At 39.0% G+C, this 24,420-nt stretch overlaps 1 protein-coding gene across 2 annotated transcripts in view; it reads right to left on the bottom strand.

Moving 5' to 3' along the window:
* Positions 1 to 24,420, bottom strand: part of Slc25a21 (solute carrier family 25 member 21) — a 478,529-nt gene that overhangs the window by 47,281 nt on the left and 406,828 nt on the right. For both annotated transcript variants that reach the window (XM_090345142.1, XM_090345143.1), the window contains exons 4-6: positions 12,877 to 12,943; positions 6,165 to 6,224; positions 2,913 to 3,020 (exon numbers count right to left, since the gene is read on the bottom strand). In XM_090345142.1, coding sequence (XP_090201268.1) covers positions 2,913 to 3,020; positions 6,165 to 6,224; positions 12,877 to 12,943 — 235 coding nt within the window. The remainder of the gene's footprint in view (positions 1 to 2,912; positions 3,021 to 6,164; positions 6,225 to 12,876; positions 12,944 to 24,420) is intronic.

The following is a 24,420-nucleotide window of genomic DNA, read 5'->3' as shown; positions in this document are numbered from 1 at the left end:
GCACCAAAAAAATAACCTAATTTCCTTCTCTCCCTCCCTCCCTTCCTCCCTCCCTCTTTCCCTTCCTTCCTTCCTTTCTTCTTCCTTTTTTTTGGTGCCAGGTCTGGGGCTTGAACTCAAAGCTTGAAAGCTATGCCATGGGGCTTGAACTCTGGGCCTGGGCATTGTTCCCGAGCTCTTCAGCTCAAGGTTGCTGCCCTACCCCTTGAGCCTCAGTATCACTTCCGGTTTTCTAGTGGTTAATTGGAGATAAGAGTTTCACTGACTTTTGTGCCTGGTCTGGACTTGAACCACGAACCTCAGATTTCAGCCTCCTGAGTAGCTAGTATTATTGGCATGAGTCACCGGTGCCTGGCTACCTCAGCTTTTATGCTCAAGGCTAGCACCCTACCACTCGAGTCACAGCTCCACTTCCAGCTTTTAGGTGGGATAGTTTCTGGGAGATAAGAATCTTACAGACTTACCAGCCTGGCTGTCTTTGAAGAGTGATTTTCAAATCTTAGCCTACTGAGTAGATTACAGTTTACCAATAAACTGGTAAATTCAGTTTACCAATAGCTGTTTTTTAAGCAACCAGTTCTAAAGTTTTTACTGTTGTCCCTTTCTTTCTTTAGACTTTTTTTTTCAATAGGCATCAATGTTTGGTGGCCATGCACTGTTGTCTTTTCAGTTTGATCTCTAAGACCTATAAAGTACCATATCAGAATGAAACCTCAGTTTTGAATTCTGACAGGTGCTAAAAATCAATGCTGATGGTCTGAAGAGAAATGAACGCATATTTACCCTATATTCTGCATTTAAAAATGATGCCAGTGGCTCAAGCCTATAACCCTGGCGACCCATGAGTCTGAGCTCTGGGGGAATGCACCTGGAAACCATCCTGGGCAGAAAAGTCCATGATACTCAATCTCAAAATAACCAGCAAAACCTGGCTGAAGATGTGGCTCAACTGCTAAAGCACGGGCTGAGTTGGCAAACTTGTAAGTGCAAGGCTCTGAGATCAAACCTCAGGATCATAAAAAAAGTGGCTAAAGTATGTAAATAGTTTACAGAAAATGCACTTTTGCAAACAGACTGGGAATATTAAACCTGCAGGGAGGCCTTGTGTCTGCCTGTAGTGGTGTTTATTATACTCTTACAAGGTGTGTGTAAAAGTGCACGCAACGTACGAACTTTTACTTGGGCTCAGTGTAGAACCTCCTTGGGTGCGCGCGTGAGAGAGAGAGAGAGAGAGAGACAGAGAGAGACAGAGAGAGAGACAGAGAGAGAGAGACAGAGAGAGAGACAGAGAGAGAGACAGAGAGACAGAGAGAGAGACAGAGAGAGAGACAGAGAGAGAGACAGAGAGAGAGAGAGAGACAGAGAGAGAAAGACAGAGAGAGACAGACAGACAGACAGAGACAGAGAGAGAGACAGAGACAGAGACAGACAGAGACAGACAGAGACAGAGAGAGACAGACAGAGACAGACAGACAGACAGACAGACACACACACACACACACATACACACACAGAGACAGACAGAGATAGAGAACTCATTATTTTCATTCCTTTAGTCCTTCTTTGTTTTCGCTTCCATTTGTTCTCTTGTGGTCATGTGCTTCCTAGATTAAAACAAAAAGTAAACAAAACACAAAGGCTCTGAGATGGAAGGCCTTTGCTCTTACATTGCCACTATAAGGTAAACATTTCAGTGGGTAAAGCGAGGCACTGGATGGCGATCTCCAGCCTTTTCTTCAGATGGAAACCTCTCAGTCTCCTATGTCTAATTTTTCTTGGACAGATTCTGTGGAAATGCATTTGAATATTCCATGTCTTTCTTGCATCTCCAACAGAAAGACTAGAAGATAAAACAGAATCTGGGGGTATACAGAGATTTTCAAACCTTTCTGAGGTTGAGGTAGCTTTTTGACACATAAAACATTTCTGTCTGGATGAGTAGCTATCATGTGCTCTAGCTACCCTATGTTTCCTGGCCCTTCTCCACCTCAGGTCTTGCAGCCATAGGTCAGCCTGCTCTTTCCCCACACCCCTTCTTCCTGTATCCCTGCCCAAGAAGCTGTCAAGTAGTTCTTAGGCAGTACCAGCAGACAGGAAGTAGGTTGGGGGTGGTGGCAGTTGATACCCATTCGCAGCTGCTTAAGTAGGAAACAGGGAAAACTTTTCCACAGAAAACCCCATGTCAGCCGATACTCCAAACTGATGTCTGCTACAAGCTCCCCAGTTTCCGAATTCAAATGCTAAGAAGGGACTTGGGGCGCCAGACCCCTTCCTCCTCTCTTACCTTGTGCTTGCCATCCAGAAGCAAATAACAAGAAGAGTTAGACTTGGCAGTTTAAGGAGGATTATTAGGCAACTAGAGGAAGTGAAGACAGCACAGGCAAGAAGGAAAGCTGTCTACACACCGAACGTCATGTACCAGTGATTAAATGTCAAGGCGCACCACCGTCCACGTGGTGATGTCTACACAGGTCTTGTAGCTTGCTCATTCAGACTTAACCGAAAGACAGCACTGACAGGTTCTCAAGAGCTTTTAGGGAGAATGGCAGGTGGAGTGGAGGAAAGCAGTGAGGGAATTTTTTAAAATCATTTCATTTTTTATAAAAGCACACTATGATCACTTCAGTGGTTGTGCTACACTAAGAAAGAGTAGTTTTGCTGCAACTTCTTGTGTGAGAAAAATAGATTTATATAGTTTATTTAAAACCAGCTATGTGTTTATCCTCTTACTGTATTTTCTGTTAACATGTTCTTTGTGGACATGTATTTGACTTTTGTGTATGATACTTTCTTAGCAGTGATTTTTCTATGGCCCTAATAAGTGAGTAAAGGATGGGCTCATAATTTTATAAGATATGGATATGCTTTTAAAAATATTCCCTTAATGAAAGACAAAAAAATTAAATATTTACCTCTGCGAATTTGTTCCGGTTGGCCTGCAAGCCAACTTTTACTACCTCAAAAGGGTTAACCAGGATGGCTTCAGTTAGTCCAGATCCAAATCCAGCAAGGGAAAATGTCTAGAAAAATCATAGCAATCAATGCTTTAAAACAAGTGATCATGTGTACCAGCTCAAGCATTCTGTTCATTATACCATGTAGCAGAATGCTATGGTCAGAACAGAAAGTTGGATACGTGTGTCACCCACCATTATTCAACAGCTTTAACTCTTGATCAGATACTGACAATTCAAGGAGAAGAAATGACAGCAGCCACAAACCACATCCTAACAATTCCAAAATCAGATGTCAGACCTCGTCAACAATGACTTTTTCCTTTAACAAAAGGCAAGGTTGTTTTATTGACTTGAGGTGGACATGAAAACATTTGCATATAAAACAATTAAATGTAAATTTGAATGGTAAAAGGATACTCTACATACATTTATTGACATAACGGAATTCAAGGAGCAGAACCATAAAGTGTTCATAAACTGCTAAACTTCAGGTAACAAACAGTGTAACTGGAAACATTCAATTGTAGAATCATAGTCCTACAATGAATGGTCAATATTATGAATTAAAATGTATTTTTATTCTTTCTCGATTGAAAAACAGGCAACTTTTCATGAAAAGGCACAATGACACTATGTGTGTTTGCTTAAACTATGTAGGAGCCAGTATTTTTCGTTTGCAAAATGCAGATGGTAGCATCTTTTGTTTCTAAAGTCAGTGTTCTTGTTGCATATACAAATGAGACAAGCTCATGCTTGTAATCCTAGCTATTCAGGAGTCTGAGATCTGAGGAATGAGGTTTAAAGCCAGAAGACACGCCCATGAGATGCTTATCTTTAGTCAGCAGAAAGCTGGACATGGAGGTGTGTCTCAAGTGGCAGAACACCATAAAGGTGAGCAAGAGGCCCTAAGTTTAAGCTCCATTGTTGGTTTGGAAAACAAAAAGAGTGAGAGGTGGACTGGAGAGAAGAATGGTATGGCATACAGATTCTAGGAGAGCGGGGAAAAATAAGGATATTTTCCTTTTCTCCCATTCTATTACCATTTTAAGCATAATTTGTATAGAGTAACTGATCAAATACTTCATTCATTTATCTCAAACTTCCATCATAGAGGCCATGTTGGGGGAACCCTTCCCCCCAAAAACAACAACCCATTCCTAAATTTTTGTGAGTAGGAAAGCTAAAATCCAGATGTTCAGGCTTTTATTATTTACTATTTGCAATCTCCCAGGTAATCTACTTTTTTGTTCTTCTATAAAGCTCAGCTACATTTGCTCTCAGAAGTAGTGTTCAGCAGTCCCCGTCATAAGAATTGATCAGATATCAGCAGATCATGTTACTAGCATTTTCAGAGACATACTTTTACAGTTGAGATTTCCAGTCTCCTGGGCTTTTCATGTGTGCACCAGGGTATATTTAATGGCACAGTGCCTCAGTGTATCAAAAAAGAAACCTGAATAAATTAGTTCAAGGATAGAAGGGAATCATATACAGTTTGAATGCTTTGGTTATAGAAGCTGGAATGAACAAATGTTTTCCTGCTTTAACTCTCACAGTCAGAAGACCTGTGCTCTCTCACATGGTACTGATGCTTAACTCAAGAACATCCAGCTGGCCCTCTGGAGACCATATTTTATTGTCTTTCACTAGGAAGTCTTTAATCCTTTTCTTTTTGGTCAAGATGTTTCTATAGTTAAAAATGACATTGGGGGGAGATATCAAGGAATTAAAACCAAAAGCTTAATGTAATTTTGAGATTCCTTTCTGGAGGGGCAAACCTCACTGGAGAGATTTCTTTGCTATCACAGGTTCCTTTCATTTAAAAAAAAATTTTAAATTAAGTAGTTGTACAAAAAGGTTTTCAATTCAATATGTCAGTTTATGAGTAGAGATCAAGTCACCCCACAGAAAGTTGTTTTTTATTTAAACAGGGTTCTTTCCAGAAAGAGGATATACATGATTTTTAAAAATAACGAATACTTCTTCCTGAACTAAGTATGTGTTAGAGTAAATACTCTGAAAGGAACCTTTACAATTACCATACAGTCCCTGATCTATAGGGACTTTATAATTTTTCAGTTGTATAATGGTGTCAAGAATAAAACACACTCTGTGTTGTGAATTTGGATCTTTCCCCAAGTTGTCAACTTGCAGTGTCACACTGTCTCTTAGGGCATGCGGTGACAAGGCTCTGCAGCTCCCAGTTAGCTATGCCACCAGGAGGGCAAACATTTCATACTCCACTGCACTGTGTTGTTAAGCAGTGGTAACTGGTCAATTAAAGACATTCACTAATAAATTCATTTATGACATTGATATGTTTTCAACTTACACAGGGTTTATTTTAAGCTCATTATTAATGGATAAACATTTATCATCACATGGTTAATGCTCAGAATGCTGCATCAGTTGAGCTTTGAGGTCCATCTTAATAAGCCAATTTTCTTAGACACTGGGAAAGTACATTGCCCTGAACAACAATAACTTTTATTTGGTTTTCTTTTATAGATTTGGTGGGAGAAATTAGGGCATTTGCTCCCATTGGGGCTCTACATGTGTATGCATTTGGAAAATATAATTTAAGTTGCTTTACAGAAAGCAGCAAGATCACCAAGAAAGAGAATGGTAGCATAAGGAAATATCCAAACGTCCCCGTCACCACATAAATTTTGTGTAATCCTTGAGCTGTGTCATTGTAAGACTATTCTGGATGGCTGGGTTGTTTACAGTCATTCATGTAAAAGACCCTTCAGTCTCCATCTGACCACAGAGTGATTTTTATCCCAAGTGACCCAAAGTTATATATTTATTATAGTGTGAGCAGCTAGAAAAGTGACCTATTAGGAAACAATCTCAGGCATCTTGATATGTGCATAAATGTACATGTGCGATGTGTATGTAAACATGTACATATTTTGAATTTGAAAAAAGTCTTTGACAAATGTACCCTTTGTTTTATATTCTTGACCATATCTCATCTGAGGCCTTTCCAGACATATCATTTTTATCATAAATTCATCACCAGGAGCTATAAAATAGCCAAATTGTGAGTTATTAGGAAGATGGCTTTCAACAAGTAGCTGAACTTTGAATAACTTGAATTCATATTTTAGTAGCTGGGCTTGAAGAATCAAAAGGGGTTTTGTTTCTAGATTTTACTTTATGAAATAACATGCACACTTAAGCATAATAAATACTCGCACTTACCAGTCCTGGCGACAGTGACATATTTCCTAGCGATGTCTTGTACTGCTCAAAGGCGAGAAACTGTGAAACAAAGTCAAACCCAGAAATTTATAATAATTTCCTGCAGCAAACTCTTTAATTGACCAAAATTTCTTCAGTAAATCCTTATATTAAAAAGCATTTAAAAATGATAAACTATCGAACACAATTTCTAAAAAAATCCTGTCTCGAGGAGTTGCCATATTGGGTCTCATTTTAACATTCATATTTTTCAAATGCAGTTATAATAACCTACAGAAGAGCTGATGGAATCCTTTATAGCAGTAAATGAACCATACAACTTCCATTTACCATGACCATTTTCAGTTTCCCCAGACATCAATAGGCTTTTTTTTTAAACATGGCAGTGACTCAAAATTATAGGCAGAGACTTGAAAACCTGGGTCTCCTCTATTTTCTTTGTGAACCTTTCCCCATCAAGTGCCTGAATTTCTAACATACTTGACACTAAGACATCTACTCTTAGCCTTAACTTGTATGTATATTGCTATGCCTCTGGGTTGGCCTATGAAATGTTCAAACATTACGTGATTATGAAGATGCCATGACAGCATTAGGCACTGTCTTTAACTCAAAACAAAACTTATGAGAAACCAAGGTAAGAAAACTTGTTATGTAGCTCATGTGCCTTAAAGCAAGATTGTCCTCAATCAGAACGAAGAGCTCCTTATTTGATTATTTCCTCCTTTAAAATATCAGCATAAAGGGCTGGGAGTTTGGCCTAGTGGTAGAGTGCTTGCCTAGCATGCACTAAGATCCGGGTCCGATTCCTCAGTACCACATACATAGAAAAAAAAGCCGGAAGTGGCGCTGAGGCTCAAGTGGTAGAGTGCTAGCCTTGAGCAAAATAAAGTCCAAGGACAATGCTCAGACCCTGAGCTCAAGCCAGGCCTGGCAAAAAAAAAAAAAAAAAAAAAAATATATATATATATATATATATATATATATATATATATATCTCAACACGGAGCTGGTCGTGGTGTCTCATGCTTGTAATCCTAGCTACTCATGAGGCTGAGATCTGAGGATCAAGGTTCAAAGCCAGCTGGAGCACAAAAGAACCTGAGACTCCTATCTCCAACTAACCTCTAGAAAATGGGAAGTGGGACTTGGCTTAGGGTATGGTGGTAGCCTTCAGCTGAAGAGCCCAGGGACAGCGCCCAGGCCAAGTTCAATCCCCATGATATATATATATATATATAATCAACATGAAGATTCTCATAATAAAGATTTAGACCCTGATCACAAAGGTAATATTAATTCCTTCAGAAGATGATGCTTCATTCTCTGCAAGCAAATATTGATGGAGATAAATGGAATGGATTCCTTCACAGAAAACATTTGCCCTCCTCTCTTTGCACAGTTTATATCTGGAGAAGTAACTCTGATAAGGATGTTTGGTTCCTGGGTCCTCAGTTGAATCTCTGAGCCAACATCACTGGTGAGGTATAGCCTTAGAAATTTCCAGATCTGCTTCTCAAGACCTGAGAAATAACATGGAAATGTAGACATTTTCTACTCAATACTTTTGCAGCTCAGTTTAAAATAAGGCAAGAGGACCAGGAGTTTGGCTTAGTGGCAGAGTGCTTGCCTAACATGCATGAAGACTCAGTTTCAATTCCTCAGTACCACATACGTAGAAAAAGCTGGAAATGGTGCTGTGTCTCAAATGGTGGAGCTCTAGCCTTGAGAAAGCCCAAGGACAGTGCTCAGGCCTTGAATTCAAGCCCCAGTACTGGCCAAAAAAAAGGCAAGAAAAAACTGTAGTTTGGGGGTCAGTCAGTAATATCCTATCGTTAGGAAGACAGGCTTTTGGTGATAATGGTCTTAACATTTCTTTGGGCAGCCGAAGAGTCATTATCACACTAGGTGAATATTTATGCTTGATTGTTAGTTTGATGGTAGTATTGGGGCTTGAACTCAAGGCTTGGTTGCTGTTCCTGAGTTAAAGACTAGCACTCTATCACTTGAGCCACAGATCCACTTTTGGTGGTTGACTGAAAATAAGAATCTCATGGACATTTTTGTCCTGGCTGGCTTCAAACTGAGATTCTCAGCTCTCAGCCTCATGTGTATTTAGGATTGCAGGCATGAGTTACAGATGCTCTGCAGAGCATTTTTATTTTTAAAGGTCCAGGAATTACTTTTGCTTCATTCTCTTAAAGTTGCTAGCAAGTAGTAGTTTTAAAAAAAAAGAAACAGGCCAAGAAGCACACAGTTTTTGAGATGGGGAAATAAAAGGTTTAGAATTGTTGCCAAGTAGTTGACCTGGAAATCTTTGAGAGGATTGCTGCAGTCAAGGACTGAGTCCATTTCTCATCCTTGTAATGACTGAAAGTCAGAAAGAAAACAAAGGCAAACACTGGACAAATGTGTCCTTGTATGATAAATGACAAAGGCAGTGGGCACTTCTGTGAGGTCCACCATCTCTTGAAACTTCTAGCCCATTCCCTTAGATTGGGGACCACCGAGCAATGCTTCCAGATGAGGCCCCATGGGTAATAAAATACTGCATGCATCATGACCAGAAAAAGAATAAATGAAATGGCTTTGAAACAACACATTCATTACACCAAGAAGTGTAAACATTGGTTTATATTCATCTTTTATTTCATTTACAAATGCAAGATCACATGCTTACACAATGTGTGTGTGTGTGTATATGTGTGTGTGTGTGTGTGTGTGTGTGTGTGTTAAGTATATTTTGTAAATCTGACCACAAAAAATGTTTGAAATCTTCTTCCTAGAGGAACATTAGGATTACAGGGTTTCTGGGGACATCAGCACACTTTGTCAGTTCTGAAATCCTAGATAGTTTATTCTGGTAGTTAAGTTATAGAGAAGCATTTAGTTTGAGTCTTGCTTTTAGATGGAAACCTGAGGGGTGCTTAGTCTAGGGCTAATTCCTGCCCACCCCTGAGACAAGACCTTCTAAGGACTCCTGTCAATGCCCTTTGAATGTTCAAGCTTCCCAGGTGAGTGAGTGGATAAGGCACCATTCCTAGCCCAGCAGTGTCCCTCCTAATCCTCTTGGATGGTTCTTTTCCAAAGCTCAGTAGTTTCCCTACAGGCCTGCTCTGGTAAGTACTTACCTCAGGAGCTCTCTCCGTGTCTCCTTTCTCTGTCTGTATGTCTGTCTCTGTTTCTCTGTCTCCTCTCTGTCTCTGTCTCTCTGTCTCTGTCTCTCTCTGTCTCTCTGTCTGTCTCTGTCTCTCTCTCTGTCTGTCTCTGTCTCTCTGTCTCTGTCTCTGTCTCTGTCTCTAGCATTCTCTTCCATGGTATTTTGTTCCTTGAACTCCAGCTGCCTTGCTCCTGCTCTGATCTGCTGTCTGACTGGGGATGCCAGTTGTGATGCAAGGGCTCTCAAGGCAGCAAGCTGGGCAATCACAAGGCTTATCTCACTCTATTTCTCCTCTCACAGGTTCTAGTATACTTCTTTCTCTGGTGCTCAGTGTCTTGTTTCATGTATTTATTGTTGTTGTTTCCAGTGGAAGAAGAAATCTTGCTCTTGCAACTCCCTCTGGGAGAGTAGTTGAAGATACCCTGAATTGTAGATGTGGGAATGTGGGGAAATAGAAGAGATTCTTTCCCTCTGTATAAACTTCTCTTTCTATTTCTCTCTCAGTCTGTTTCATCTATTAAAGCAAACAGCAGCCACATGTAAGTGTGTATATACACATCAGGTGTAGGGGTGGACTTGCGATAGTGGGCATATAGCCTTCACCTTTATCATCTCTCAGAAGCTTGGCCAGGAAGGAAGTCCTTGAAAATCTTATGAAAATGGTATTTTTGTATTTCTAAAGCTCAGGAGCAGGCTGTGGAAATGATAACATCATGCCTTCCTTCTCTCAGGGACCAGTTGACATCTTTCTGAGGATGTCATTTCTTTTTGCTAAATGCAGTACTAATTCTGCCTTTATTGTGAAAGGAAAGGTTTTATTAATTTACCATCAGTAACTATTATTTTAATGATGAATCTTATTTCAAAGAATAAAATGCAAACATGAAGTTGTCTGTTTTTGATTATAGTAACAATTGTAGTTGAAGTGTCCTTACCAAGGAACACATACGCACGTGCAAGTCCACATGCAAGCGTGCATGCGTGTGCATGCACACATCTCTATTTTATTCTGAAGTAAACTTTGATGACATACAATGAAGCAGTTTATGATGTATGAAATCGTTACAATCAGGTGATTGCTTTCCTCACAAATTCGAAGATAAATATCTATAAAATGAATGTTTTCATAAATTGTGCTGAAAAAACTCATGCTATCCATCTGGCAAAGATACACTTAACTCCAAGTAATACTTAAAAAGCCAACACACTTACCATATGTCTCAATAATTTTAAGGTAAAATCTACTTGAAACAAGATGTCTGGGACACATACACCATATCCAGTTGCCCAAAAGTTCATCTGTTAACCATTGTTCTGGCACAGAATACTGCTTTTCTTTTCTTTTCTTTCTTATTTATTTATTTTTATAAAAATAGGCTAACTCAGTTTTGTAAAGCTCAACTTATTTTTCCCTATAAAAGATTGTTTAATGTTGATAAACCTTAATCTTCTTAAAGTTTTCATTGTCTTCACTATAATGTATTAAGGAAAAATATGGCAGGAGCAGTTCTAATTATAATTTACTTTATTTATATATGTAAAACACTGAACAAAATGAACGTCTTAGTCCATGGAGACAAAGTAACTTTCTTTTGAAACAGGAATTCTGTTCTGTTTGTTTACTTGGGCAATCTTTTATCAAGCAAAGTCATTTCATAATTCAATTCAGCCCTTTGGTGAACTTTTTCCAGATTCTCAACTGTGGTTCTGAGCCTTATAATGAAATTTGTACTGAAGTAATAGTATAAAATCACAAAAACTATAGCAACAGAAAGGACAAATTTACAGAGAAAGTATGTTTTTAAGCTTTGGTTTTTTGACTTTGACCTGAATTAAATTCTATTCAATTAAATAATTTTATTTAATTAAATAAAAGTTTGATGTTTGTGAGTGTATGTTGGTTATTTCAGTATTATTTCATAGCCCAGTCACCCCTCCTTGACTTACTCAGTGAACATATTTAAGAAGTTCCTTCTTGTCTTTCAGGTAGATTAGGTATATTAGTTGAACAATTCATGAGCAAAGAGCTTTATGTCATTAAAGTAAATGTGAAAATTGGAAAGAAGGTCCATTATTAATCTAAGTTTATGTTATGAATGTTATGGAAAGAAAAGGCATATTTGATGTCAGTGTGGAGGAAAGAGGAACAAGGCTCATCAAGAGTAACTATAAATAGTATTGTTCGTGGGGGTGTATTGTGTACCACTATTGGGGCTTGAACTCAGAGTCTGAGACTATCCCAGAGCTTTTTCACTCAAGGCTGGTACTCTACTACTTGAGTCATAGCTCTACTTCCTGCTTTTGGGTGGAGATAAGAGTACCATAGATTTTCTTGCTTGGGCTGAATTTGAACTGCAATCCTCAGACCTCAGCCCCCTGAATAATTAAGATTACAAGCATCGGTCACCAGTGCCCAGGCTTGTAACCAGGATTTTTATCTGAGAAAACATAAAAAAGGGTGAATATAGTTCTTTCATTATTGGATGGTCTTGCGCATACTATTCAGACACTGGACCAGCAAGTAACACATGAATCTCACACTGTGTAATTAAAGAAATGGAAGTCAGAGTAGAAGAAATAATTGTGTGAACTCCAGAACAAAAAAACAATTTTTTTTGTGTTCTAGTCCTGGGGCTTGAATGCAGGGACTAGGCATTTTTTATTAGTTTTTTTGCTCAAGGCTAGCAATCGACTATGTGAGCCATAGTTCCACTTCTGGTTTTCTAGTGGTTCACTGGAGATAAGAATCTTATGAACTTCCCTGCCTGGGCTAGCTCTGAACCATGATCCTCAGATCTCAGCCTCCTGAATAGCTAGGATTACAGGAATGAGCCACTAGCCCCTGGCTCAGAATTGGAATTTTTTTTCCAGTACTGGGCCTTGAACTCAGGGCCTAAGCCCTATCCTTGGGCTTTCTCAGGGCTAGAGCTCTACCACTTGAGCCACAGCACTACGTCTGGCTTTTTTCTATGTATATGGTACTGAGGAATTGAACCTGGGTCTTCCTGCATGGTAGGCAAGCACTCAACCACTAGGCTAAACTCCTGGCCCAGAATTGGAAATTTTAATAGCAAAACTAAGAGGAAAAATAAAGTTGACATATTAAAGAAAGAATCATATACAGAGACATATTGTGTATTTCATAAAATGTGAATGACTCAGAGAAAGGTTTGTCTACCTCTCCTTTTTAATTTAATAACTTAAGGAAAATTTAAGGATTTCTTTGAGGAAAGGTCCAAATTGTTTTTTGGCTTTTATGGTTTGATGGCATAAATTTTATTCACTGCTGGGTTTTTTTTGGTATAATTTTCTCATTAGAGGCACTTTTACCCCATTAGAGTACTTTACCTGAAAAAAAAAAAACCAACCCTACAAATGAACATACAAATGTGAGACTGAGTCTAATTATCATAAAATCATGCTATAATTTCTGCATTAAAATGTTAAAGTTTTATGTTAAGTTGTCTCAGTGTCCCCTTTGTTCATTATGGGCTATTTTAAAGCTGTGATTGGATCCTATTTTCGCTTGGTGGGAAAATGTATGATGCTTACCTTCACTGATCTTTTTGGTATTTCAGCTAAGATGGGAGGCAGAATTCCCTTGTAAAAACCAAACAACCTGGAAGAGAAAATAATGATTGTATGTAAAAAAGAGAATTAGGTATTTTTGCTCGTGTTTATAAATAAAGAGGCTAACATTAAAGTATTCAATGTAGTATACCAATCATGTTGTTTTTCTTAATTGAAGACATGAATTCTATGTTTATTAATATCATCATATTCAAAAGATGAATAAAAGATACTGAGTCTGGAATCCCGTAGGTAAGTTGCTAAAAATGATGAGGAATTATGTCTTATAGAAGAACTTGTTATGCTAGGAATCTTCCATTCATTTTCTTGTTATGCTAGGAATCTTTCATCCATTTTTCTCAGCAGTATGGCAGTGTGCAGTCTAAATACAGTCATGTACTTCTTCAATTCTGCTAACCAAATTAGGTCAGAGTTATCCAATTAAAAAAAAACTTCCAGAATTAATTGTAGGTGATAAAACCTTTCATTTTAGCTTTACTACAAAGCTCAGTGTCTTTGGTTCTTCTTGAACTAGTTATAATTTTTTAACATCCTTACTGGAAATCAAAGGTCAGGGTGTGTTAGTTGTAGGGATATATACACAAATCTGTCTGTCTGTCTGTCTCTGTCTCTGTCTCTTGCTCTCTCTGGGACTTATCGTTGCTAGACAAGTGTTCTACTACTGGAGCCATACCATTTTACTTTGGCTATTTTTCAGATAGCATCTTGTGTTTTTATCCAGGTCTGGCCTCAGAATCCAATCATCCTATTTCTGTCTCCCAAGTTGGTGGAACTACAGAAACAAGCTATTATGACAAGCTTGCTTGTTGGATAAGGCTCTATGTATTACTTTTTTTAACCAGGCTGTCCTTAAAGTGTGGCCCTCTTTTTCCTGCCTCTTAAAGTATCTGGAATTAAAGGTGTGCCCCTACACCTCACCCAGGAGAAATGTCAAATTCCTTCACTAGCTTAGCTATTTTTGCCAATGTTTAAGTACCCAGGGGCATGTATATTATTTAATTTTCAAATAAATGTATTTTATAGAATTTCTTATTTATAATAAAAGATGTTATTAGTTATTAGCTTTGCTTTCATTGTGCTGTTTCTACATCTGGATGATTATGCCTGGTTATGGGCAAAACAATTAAGAGGAACACTTAAGGTTCAGGTTAACAGAGGGACTTAAAATGTGGTATGACTGAGAACAGTTACAGAAAGAACAGATGCTGGGGCTCAGGGATGAGCCCCAACTTAGATTGATGAGTCTCTTGAAAGGCAAGTGTGGAGGGAAGACATTATAGTTTCCTGTTCATTTTCAGTTGGTAGGAGTGAGACCAACAGGTGAAAACACAAGGGAAGATAGATTTTTGGTCAGTTGGCACTTAAGAGAAGAAGTCCTTTTAACAGAGCTGTCTAAAGAGAGAATGTGTTTTTGCTAAAATGTGGTGAGTTCTGATGTAGTATTTGGTCCAAAAACCCAAATGGACAGCAGTCATGAGTGCCAGAGATGGGAGGTACACAGTGACAGTTGTCCTTGGTAGTCCTCAAGGTCAGTCTGTGTTAACCCTGAGATCCTTCTGTTCTGAGAAGAAGAATAAGATAATACAGGCAAGTGTTTTTCAGAAGGCTCAAGACTCCTTTCTTTTAGACCTTGGCCTCAAGTGTAGCACTACTTCCCTGCAAAAGTACTGATTCTTATAAGCAATACAGAAGGACTTCATTTTAAATATGATGGAAGAAAATATTAAAAAGAGGTGTAAGGCAGGAGGGAAGAGAGAGGCAGCTGGGAGAAGCATAAGGATTTAATCTAAAAAGAGCTGGGAGGTCCACATCCCTCTGCTTCATGTTGGCGATGCTTTGTTGATGGGCCTCCTCCATTCTTTCGGTGGCTCCTTTCCCATGCAGTTACCACCTCACCGTGCCTCCTGAGCTTTCTAACAGTAAAGGAACCCTTTTCACTAGAAATTCTGAAGGACTACCAGCAGTTTTTGCTAGTATATGGGAAGCAAGACCCATCTATTTCCTCTCCTAGTTTTCATAGCATCCTGCTGCAATAGCAGTTATGCATGAAGCAGTCATTCCAGCAATGAGTCTGTGGAGAACTACCACACACACTTTGTTTTAACCACTGGGACCCACATATTCATACAGTATGATTCAGCTTGGAGGCAGCGTTTCACTGGACACCTTATTCAACTGGATCCAAATGATGTCCTATTTTGTTGTCCCAGTTAATGTGGTTCAGACTAGATGGATCCGAATTTTTCCTCCAGGACTCTGGAACAGGAACTGAAAGGGGCAATCTTGCTGAGTGTGATTAAACCGCCAGTCTATAAAATTAGTCTATGAGCAGCAGTCATGTTTTCTGTCTTTTGGAGAAAGCCAACTTTCAATGATAAGAAGTCAAGGAGGTCATTTTTCAGGGATCGTTAGAAGCAGAAAAAGAAGAGCGTTCTGGTGCTGTGAGTATAATTCTGTAATTATTTTTAGTTATGTTTGGATGCATGTTGAATATTTGAATATTGAGATTCAATATTCAACCTCTGGCTCTAACTCTATGAGATAATCAGTAACATCTCTAAGTATTTATCTTTTTTTTCTTTTATTTTTCCTACTTGTCCTGGATCCAGCAAGAAAATCTCATAGCTCCTATAGCCAAAGTAGTTATTGTAGGACTTCATGCGTGCATTTCTTTTTCAACTGCTAAGATTGGTCTTTGAATCAATAACAAGGGTTACATACGAAATGTAGGGGAAAGAATGTAAGCTAGGAAGGGCTGAAGATGAGTTACTTCGCTGATTTGTAGGCATTGAAAGGATTCCTAGTGCAAAATATAATATAGAGATTTAAAAACAAAGGAATTCCAGGGTTTTATGAAGAACTTTTTGTCTCCTGAAGGACTTCTGTCTGTATGCACACATATTGTTCACTATGCTACCATGCAGTTTTGCCTTGCTATAGGAGCTTTCCAGGACAATAATCAGGGGAAGAAAGAAATGGTGACATCCATATCAGTGTGCTTGCTTCATGTTGCTTTCTTCCAAAAAAAGCTTTCTGTCTGCCTTCAGTCTGCTTGCGAAGTGAATGGGTAATGGGATTCTAAATGTTTATGTAGCATACTTTTTCTCCTGATAAGAAAGTAAAGATGCTACTCTGCTTTTACATTCTGACTTGCATCAAGCTAAAGATAAAGAGGCACAAGAGTCACCATAAGCCTTCTAAAGTTCCATATGAACTCCTTGGCAGCCTCAATTTGTTCCTTAAAGGTGTTACTTTTAAAAGGTGCAAGTTTGATTGTAGCTATTCAATGCAGGAAAATAGGAAATTGGACGTTTATGGACTTTCATTGTTATTACTATGAGAAAAAAATAGTCAAAATTTGTTGAGTGCTCCCTCTGTGCTAGCTCCTCTGTTAAGAATAAAAACACAAAAACAAAGATAGATATAATAATTTCAGTCAGCTTTCTCTAGACTCCTTTGAATTAGCTGGTTATTCCCTTGGTTTTATGGATGAAGCCTACTGTTACATTATTGCAAATGTCCATGCCCTTAGCGACTAATATATGCTATATGAACATTTTTCTTGAAAACAATTCTTTTTAATGTTAGGGATTGAACCCACAGCCTCATACATGCTAGGCAATGCTCTACAACAGAGCTACAACCCTACTCCAAAGCAAACCATTTAAATATTTTTTTGTGTGTGTATGCCCAGTCCTAGTGCTTAAACCCAGGACCTGAGTGCTGTCTCTGAACCTTTTTTGTTGTTGTTGTTCAAGACTTGCACTATACCACTTAAGCCATAGCACCACTTTTGGCTTTTTGGTGGTTAAATTTGAGATAAGAGTCTCATAGACTTTCCTGACCTGTCTGACTTTGAACCAGGATCCTCAGATTTCAGACTACTGAGTAGCTAGGATTATAGGCCGAAACCACTGGTCCTGGGTAGTTGGTCATTTCTTATTTCTGGAGAAAGCATAAAGGGCAATTAAGTCAATTTTCAGGTCAGAGATGTGGTGCAAATAGTAGAATGCTTGCCTAGAAAGTACAAGGCCCTGAGTTCAAACTCCAGTACCGCCATAAATTAGTAAGCAAGTAAGTTAATAAGTGAGTGTCAGGATTGTACTCCAATTTCCACTCAATTGTGTTACAATGCCAAACACTAACTGTACAAGGAATAATATTGATCTAAGATGAACATGATCTTTTTTTTTGGTGAAATCTTTTGAATTGCTGATTAAATAATACTTGGTTTTATAAGAATAAGGAAAAACAAATAAGCCTTAGAATAAACATTTTATCTCTTAGGTAAGTGTTTTGTCCTTAAGAAGTACACCAGAAGAATTTTATCAGTGTGGGAAAGGATAATTAATATCTCAGTAACAAAGCACTGAAACACTAATATTAAGTTGTAAAAATAAAAAATATTATTCACAGATCAGCGGGAAACATTTTTGGTTACTGACCCCACAGCTCCATCCCCTCATAGTCTTTATTCTTTTGAGGTAAGTGTCTGCCATCCCTTCATTCTCCCATCCCCCTTCCCATGCCTAGGAGAGCAGGTCTTTTCTAACCTCTGTGGGGAGAAACATTGAAAAAAAATGTTTTAGGTTGCTTCTCTCAGAGAGCTCATCATATATTTTAGCCCCGTTGTATTAAAATGTTTACCTGGGAGAAAGGCCCAAACCACAGATGAAAGGTGGAGATGCTAGCAACATATTACAGCAAACATGACATTGGAACCAGGTTTCCAAAGCCTTTAGATCAAGCTGGTACATATATTAATAAGAATTATTGTTCACAAGCTGGGTAGACACAGAGTCTTTCAGTACTGGATCACATTTGTTTTTAATTGTGTAATCAAAACAGGCCTTGTACTTATGTACATCTATAAAATGAAGATCAAAACCTACATTGCATGTGTTCTTCTCAAAAGTTGCAGCCTATTTAAAATACAGATTTGCGCCAAAACCCCACAAAATAATTTTACCCCTCATTTCTCTCTGCCTTCATTTAAAAAGTGTGAAACTATTTAACATATGCGTGGCTACAAGGCCATTGAACAACCAATGCAAAGATGGTGACTGTATGAAGACAAGGAAACATGGGATTTACTGTGAGTTCCAGCATGTGTCCAGTCTTGGTGGTTCACAGACAGCTAGGCCAACCCCCAAAGACACCCTCCTGCTCTCTCTCAATAGTAGGACCCAGGCTTAGCCAATCCCCTGTTTAGTCTAAAGTTCTAGAGATCAAGATATCGGACAGAAACAAATCTTGAATTCAACATTGTATGTGAAGACAAAACAAAACTCCTTGCTTTAAGGTAGTTACTAAAATCCAAAGGCTTCATGCTCAATAATGGACTGACAGGGGAGGGTTTAGCATTCTCAAAAGCTTACTCAGGTAAAGGAACTGTGGAGGAGTGGAAAACCATGCTCTTCTGCCCCTCCTTTCTCCCTGACTCACCCCTGTGTTTGTTTTTGCCCTCCTTGTTCTTCTTCCTAATTTTCAGGTAGAAACCATTTATGTGGAGATCAATCTGTACTGAAGAGTGGGACTACTTTTGGAAGCAGGTTAGAAAATTTCCTGAGTTGTTAGATTATTCAGCAGACTTTGGTGTTAGGAACAGCAATGTCAACAAACAAAACTCCTTCAGTACAGCTGCCTTACAACCTTTAGAGAGAGCCAACCCTTGCTGTTAGAAAGGTTATCATGAAACTCTACTGACAAATTCATGAGGAGAAAGTGGAAATTAGTCAGGGAAAAAGGGAATAAAATGTATTCCCTCATACTAGAGAAAAAGACCAATGGAGAAATCTGCCAGTGGAAACTGAGATTTCCTTGGTAGTCTGAGGTCACATGTCTTGGGACCCAAACTGCTGAGGGTCTTAAGGAAGCAGCACGCTTGAGAAGCCAGGAGAGAGAGGTGCATTATCTGAGTCTGAAGCTGTCAATTACAGAAACAAGTTCCAAGGTGAAAAGCCATTTTCCAAGCCACCTGCGACACATACACAAGAAGGATGCTTTCACCTGGATCCTACTTCTTTGCCAAAAATCTGGCATTCAGTAAGCGTCCAGAGCTGCAATAATACTCACCGGTGAAGCATGAAATAGGAACGACAGGGAAAGTGACACCAGATCCCCAGTTGGGGAAATTGGAAAGCATTAACACGTCTGTATACCTAACAGAGCACAATTACTACATTTTATTTTCTTTCACCAGTCAGGACCTAAATGAACATCACCATTCAGTTCTGTCTGGGCAGCCATCCAAACTCATCTTTGCTATAGTTGATTTTGAAGCCTTCTAGTCAATCATATCTTTACAATTTGTTCTTCTTCCAGAACTGTAAGGCATCCTCTTGATTTCCATTTCTTCTTTGGAAGCCTTGAGTCATCTCCTCTGGCAACATGACCAGTCCAAATCAGTTATTCTCTCCAAATTATATTGAAATAGAGATCTTGCTAGTTTAGTGTTGCTTTCCTCCTTCTTTCCTTCACATAATTTTCCCTTTAAAGATGTCCTAATACAAAGCTGATTGAAGGCAAACAATGTCCTCTTTCTTCTGCCTCTGTCAAATCCAAGTTCCTTGTCCACATGTTGTGGCTCTGTAATTAAAACAGGGAGGACCGAACTCAGGCCTGGGTGATGGATGCATGGCCTCCATTGCTGGACGGATGGAGTATCTAGGGTAGAATTCTGGCCGGATACTATACTTCTAAGGGTGCAATTCTGACATCATTTACACTCCACAACTTTTAGCAGTTCACAGGAGCCAAATGAAAAAGTGGAGATTTGTGGCTCTGTGTTTTAAATTAAATAGAATCTACAAAGTTCACAAAACTGAGGGCATCTTGGGGCCATGTTCTCGTCAAAAGACAGAAGGAAACTGCGGAGAGGAAAAAAATCCTCAGAAAGGGTAGAAAACACAGATTTTTCTTTTTAAAAGCAGCAAATCCAAGTTTGAGGAGATGCAACGTAACAGAATGGTTAGCCAACTTTTGAACAGAAAAGCCAGGAAAGTTTTCCCTACTTAACTGGTGTCAGGTCTTCAGGCACAAACAACATAGTTTTCATTATTCTTACTCATAATTAATTGAATGAAAGTCATACCCATAGCCTTTGGACATATTTGTTACTCAGATCATACCATATTCATTGTATGTTGTATGAAAATTTTTTTCAAGTTCTCTTAAAAATGCATTCTAAATTGAGTCTTCAATGTTTAATTGCACTTTACCACAATAACCAAGCTTAGCTGATGTGTCTAAAATGAACTACAACATTGGTTTTCTAAGATATGAGAGATTAGTATAGCTGTCAGCATCATTTAGGAGAGAGATTTATGGCCTCATTCCCTGGAAAGTTGGCAGAGTGTCTAACTTACTAGACATACCGCTTGGCTCAGCTCAAGAGATGCATTGGTGTGATATAAGAACCAGAACTCTGATGAAAATAAGAGTTTCTAAGGAGAGAAAAAAGTGAACTATTTGAGAAGCTAAATAATATTGCTAAATAATATTGCTAAGATGTGAGTGTTTATTATCTAAAGACTCTCTAAATGACTAACTTGTAAATGACTATATCAGAAGTGTATTACTTCTCAGTACAGCAGATCACTTTGCTCATCAAATTGACCATACTTCTGTGAGGGAAATAAGAGTCTCTTAATGGCAGCCTTTCCCTTATGTAGATGGTACGTATAAGGAACAGGACAAAGAAAAATAAAAGCTCAAACACACAAAAATCAAACAAAATCAAAACAAAACAGAAAACAAACAAGGATAAACCCCCACTTGAGATACTATTCTTGAATCTAGGACTCAAAACCCAGGAATGATAAGTTGATTGAGCCACCAGAAATTGCTCAAGTAAGTTGGGCGGGGTGGCTCACATCTATAACCCTACCTACTCAGGAGGTTGAGCCCTGTAGGTTTTCAGCAGAAAAGGCAATGAAACTCCATCTCCAATTAAACTCCAAAGTACTTGACTGAGGATATGACTCAGGTGGTAGAGTACCAACTGTGAGCAAGAGAGTGTAAGCCAGAATGTGTGTCCAGGCATGCACCCCCTCCCCACACACAGTCATTTAGGACTGGGGACATGGCTCAAGTGGTAGAACACCTGAGTAGCGAGTGAGAGGCCCTGAGTTCAAACTCTCTTTCTGCCCTCTCAACCCTCCAATTTCCCTCCCTCCAACCAAGCCAAAACAAAACACAGCAAAACTTCACTAGCCAGCTCCCAGATAGCTTCTGGCTAGTTGAGTCCCACAGAGTATCATTTGCTTTATTTCAGTCACGTCCAGAATGTTTTTCTAATGACAAGTTTTGCCAAGGTCCTCTGCTTTTAATTTCTTTCTGTCTCATTCATGCAATAACTATTATTCATTTATTCACCCATTCATTAAATATACTCTGTGCTAAGCATTGGGCTAAAATGTTTTCTCTAAGGTTATATGAAATTAAATTTGACCAGAACTTGGGCAGAAAACTCCAGAATTCAGAGATGTTCTTCACAAATGTAATCTTAGACCTAAGTATGTGACCCAGCGTCTAAGGAATTCACACCCTGTTATGGAATCCTGATACAACCAATTAACACATGTTTGAGGCCACAGCTTTTGTGCACTAAGTGCACTGAGCTGTCTGTTTCCAAAGTACAGGTCACATTTAGAAGTACATTCATTCTTCATGGCCATCAGCTATAGTTGGTCGCAAAATTAATTTTGTGAGGTTCCCCCTAGTGGTATCAGAATTAAATGCAACTCAACAATTCGAAGGCTGCCAAATAACCGAATGTTGGATTAGTGCATTTTGTGGGTTACAAATTACAGTCTGATTTAGACACTTTCAGTTCACCAATAGACTTTGACGGGAAATAGCATAACTCATTGGGCTTCTACTAGAATTGAGACTATTGGAAATGTTACAAACAAAAATAGCAATTGTGTGGAATGTTTCACAATTATCTTATTCTAGATTTACATAAAAACAGACACCAGCATCTCTATATTCTAGAAATGGACACCTCAGATAAGTTAAGAAAGTGTCCTTCTAGATAGACAGCTAGTGAGTGGTGCTGGGAGAAAGACAGCAGTTTTTTGAGATGTTCTAAATTTATTTATTTATTTTTTTGCCAGTCATGGGCTTGAGCTCAGGGCCTGATCACTGTCCTTGGACTTTCTCAAGGTTAGAGCTCTACCATTTGAGCCTCAGCACCATTTCTGGCTTTTTTTTTTTCCTATGTATGTGGTACCGAAGAATCGAACCCGGGTCTTCGTGCATGCTAGGCAAACGCTCTACCACTAGGCCAAACACCCGGCCTAAATTTAATTTTTTAAGAACTGTCTATGCTCTTTAGATTCACTTTTCTCTCCAAAGGGAATGCAGCACATCATTTTGCTGTGAAGACACTGGAAATTTAAGACAAAATCCTTTGGGAAAGCAGACAATTCAGAATTATAGAACCACAGCACCCCTAGATTAGGAAGGGCCCTATAGAGGCCTTTCATCTCCTCCTCTGACCCTTGTTTTCTTCTTGTATGTCACTACCAAGTTGTCTTGGCTTCTGAACAGGCATCTCAAAATGCCAGGGGCATACATTTTTCAGGGTGTCCAGTTAGGCCCAGATAGATTTCCCACTGGACAGAGAGGGACTTTGAGCTGAGATTTATTTTCCAATGACTCTCACTTGATTCTTTTCACCAGGATAATTTTGTGTGTTAACTTGACTGGGCTACAGAGTGACCAGGTACTTGGTCAAGCATTTTATTTAGGTGTCTCTAAGAGCATTTTTAGGTGATATTAAATTTAGTGTAGTAGACTGAGTGAATCAGTTAATCATCTGTGGTTGGGCATCAACTAATTAGTTGAAGGGCTGAATAGAAGAAAGGCTAATTCTCTTTCAAGGGGGAATCTTTCTGCTTGATGGCTTTTGAACTGGGGTATTGGTTCTTCCTAGTTTTTCCCCACATTCTGAACTTTGGACTGCAAAACTACACGCATCCACTTTCTTAAGCTTTGATAAAAGGAAAGATAAACAGGTGTGGATAAACATAATGTTTAATCCATGTGGTTAAGAAGTAATAGTGGTAGAATGGAAGCTCAGGTTTTGTAATCCCAAAGCCTGTGGTCTGTTTCCTGTGCTACACAGTGCAGTGGATAGTTAAAAGATTTTCATAATAATAATATAAGATGGCATGGGAATGAGGGGAAAGTAGTGTTAAAAATAAGGAAAAAGGAAAAAAAGCATAATATAAAGATAAGTTTAATATAAAGGAATGTATTAATCAATATTTCATTCTCTGCATGCCTTTGTATACAAGAAATCTCACAGAAAGGTATTTTTCAAACCACCATTAGCAGGGTATGTGGCACATAAGGAAACATTATTTGAGGATCACTAATGAGAGAGAAATGAAATCTTAAGAAGAATCTCAATATACACTCAATAGTCATGACAGCTAACTCTAAAAATTTTATTTATGCATTTATGGTACAAATATTGAAGAAATAGGAAAATAAAATATTTAAATTTCAACAAAATAGATTCCTACCATAGGTCTAAAATGAAAAATAGGAAAAAGAAGAAAACTAGAGAAATCGATTGACTCTGGAGCCTTGGGAAAAAATATCATCTATTTCTGAATAACAACGAACCGGGATAAATCTGTTAACTGACCACAGTTTGTAAAACTCTGAGGCTAAAAGCCCATAGGCACAGGGGGTAACTAGTTATTGAAAAAAAAACCAAACAAACAACAAACCCAACAATTGTGTAATTCCTGAGAAGAGTTCAATCACTACCTGCCACAAAGACCAAACTATCTAGAGAGAGCATTGTAGCCATGGAACATTTCCAAGCACTATAGAAATCTCCCTCCCCTCGTCCTCTCTGTCTCTCTCTCAAACACACACACACACACACACACACACACACACACACACACACACACACACACACACACACAGAGTGTTTCCCTTTCATTTCTGTGCCCTGCGACGGTGATCACTGCGAGGTCACATACATACAGGCTATGACCACCAGATGATGGTCCCAGTGAGGGCCTCAGAGTTCTCCCTCTACCCCTGGAGGCCGAGTGGATTCTGTGGAGCAAGCTGCATCTCCACTAGCATCCCACATGGTTGCCTGGGACTCAGGGCTGATAGTGGATATCCTGCAGGGCTGATCCAAGCACTACAAACTGTCCAGCCAGATGTTTCTTTATATGGTCCTGGCAGCTATGGCTTGGGGAAGAGCCAGAATCTGGCCCAGCTTTTACACTGAAAAGCTTGATGGAATGCTGGGGCAGTGCCATCCCATAATAAAAGCGGTGGCCCCTCCAATCAGCACACCGTTCCCATTTGCCTTGGGAGTGCCTCCAAGGAAAAGGGAGGTTGAGCAAAGGTGGGTGTGACCTGGGCGGAGGAAGGAAGACAGTGCTGAGAAGGTGGATGGTGGATGGGGAAGAAAGGTTCTGAGTGATTGGAATCCGATGCCAGATGGAGCTGGAAAACGGTGCTCTC

This window comes from Megascapheus bottae, chromosome 14 (genome assembly GCF_031878675.1).
Source record: "Megascapheus bottae isolate mThoBot1 chromosome 14, mThoBot2.hap1, whole genome shotgun sequence".
NCBI lineage: Eukaryota > Metazoa > Chordata > Mammalia > Rodentia > Geomyidae > Megascapheus > Megascapheus bottae.
Note: the sequence above shows the minus strand (reverse complement) of the source record. Positions and strands in the feature narration are given on the sequence as shown.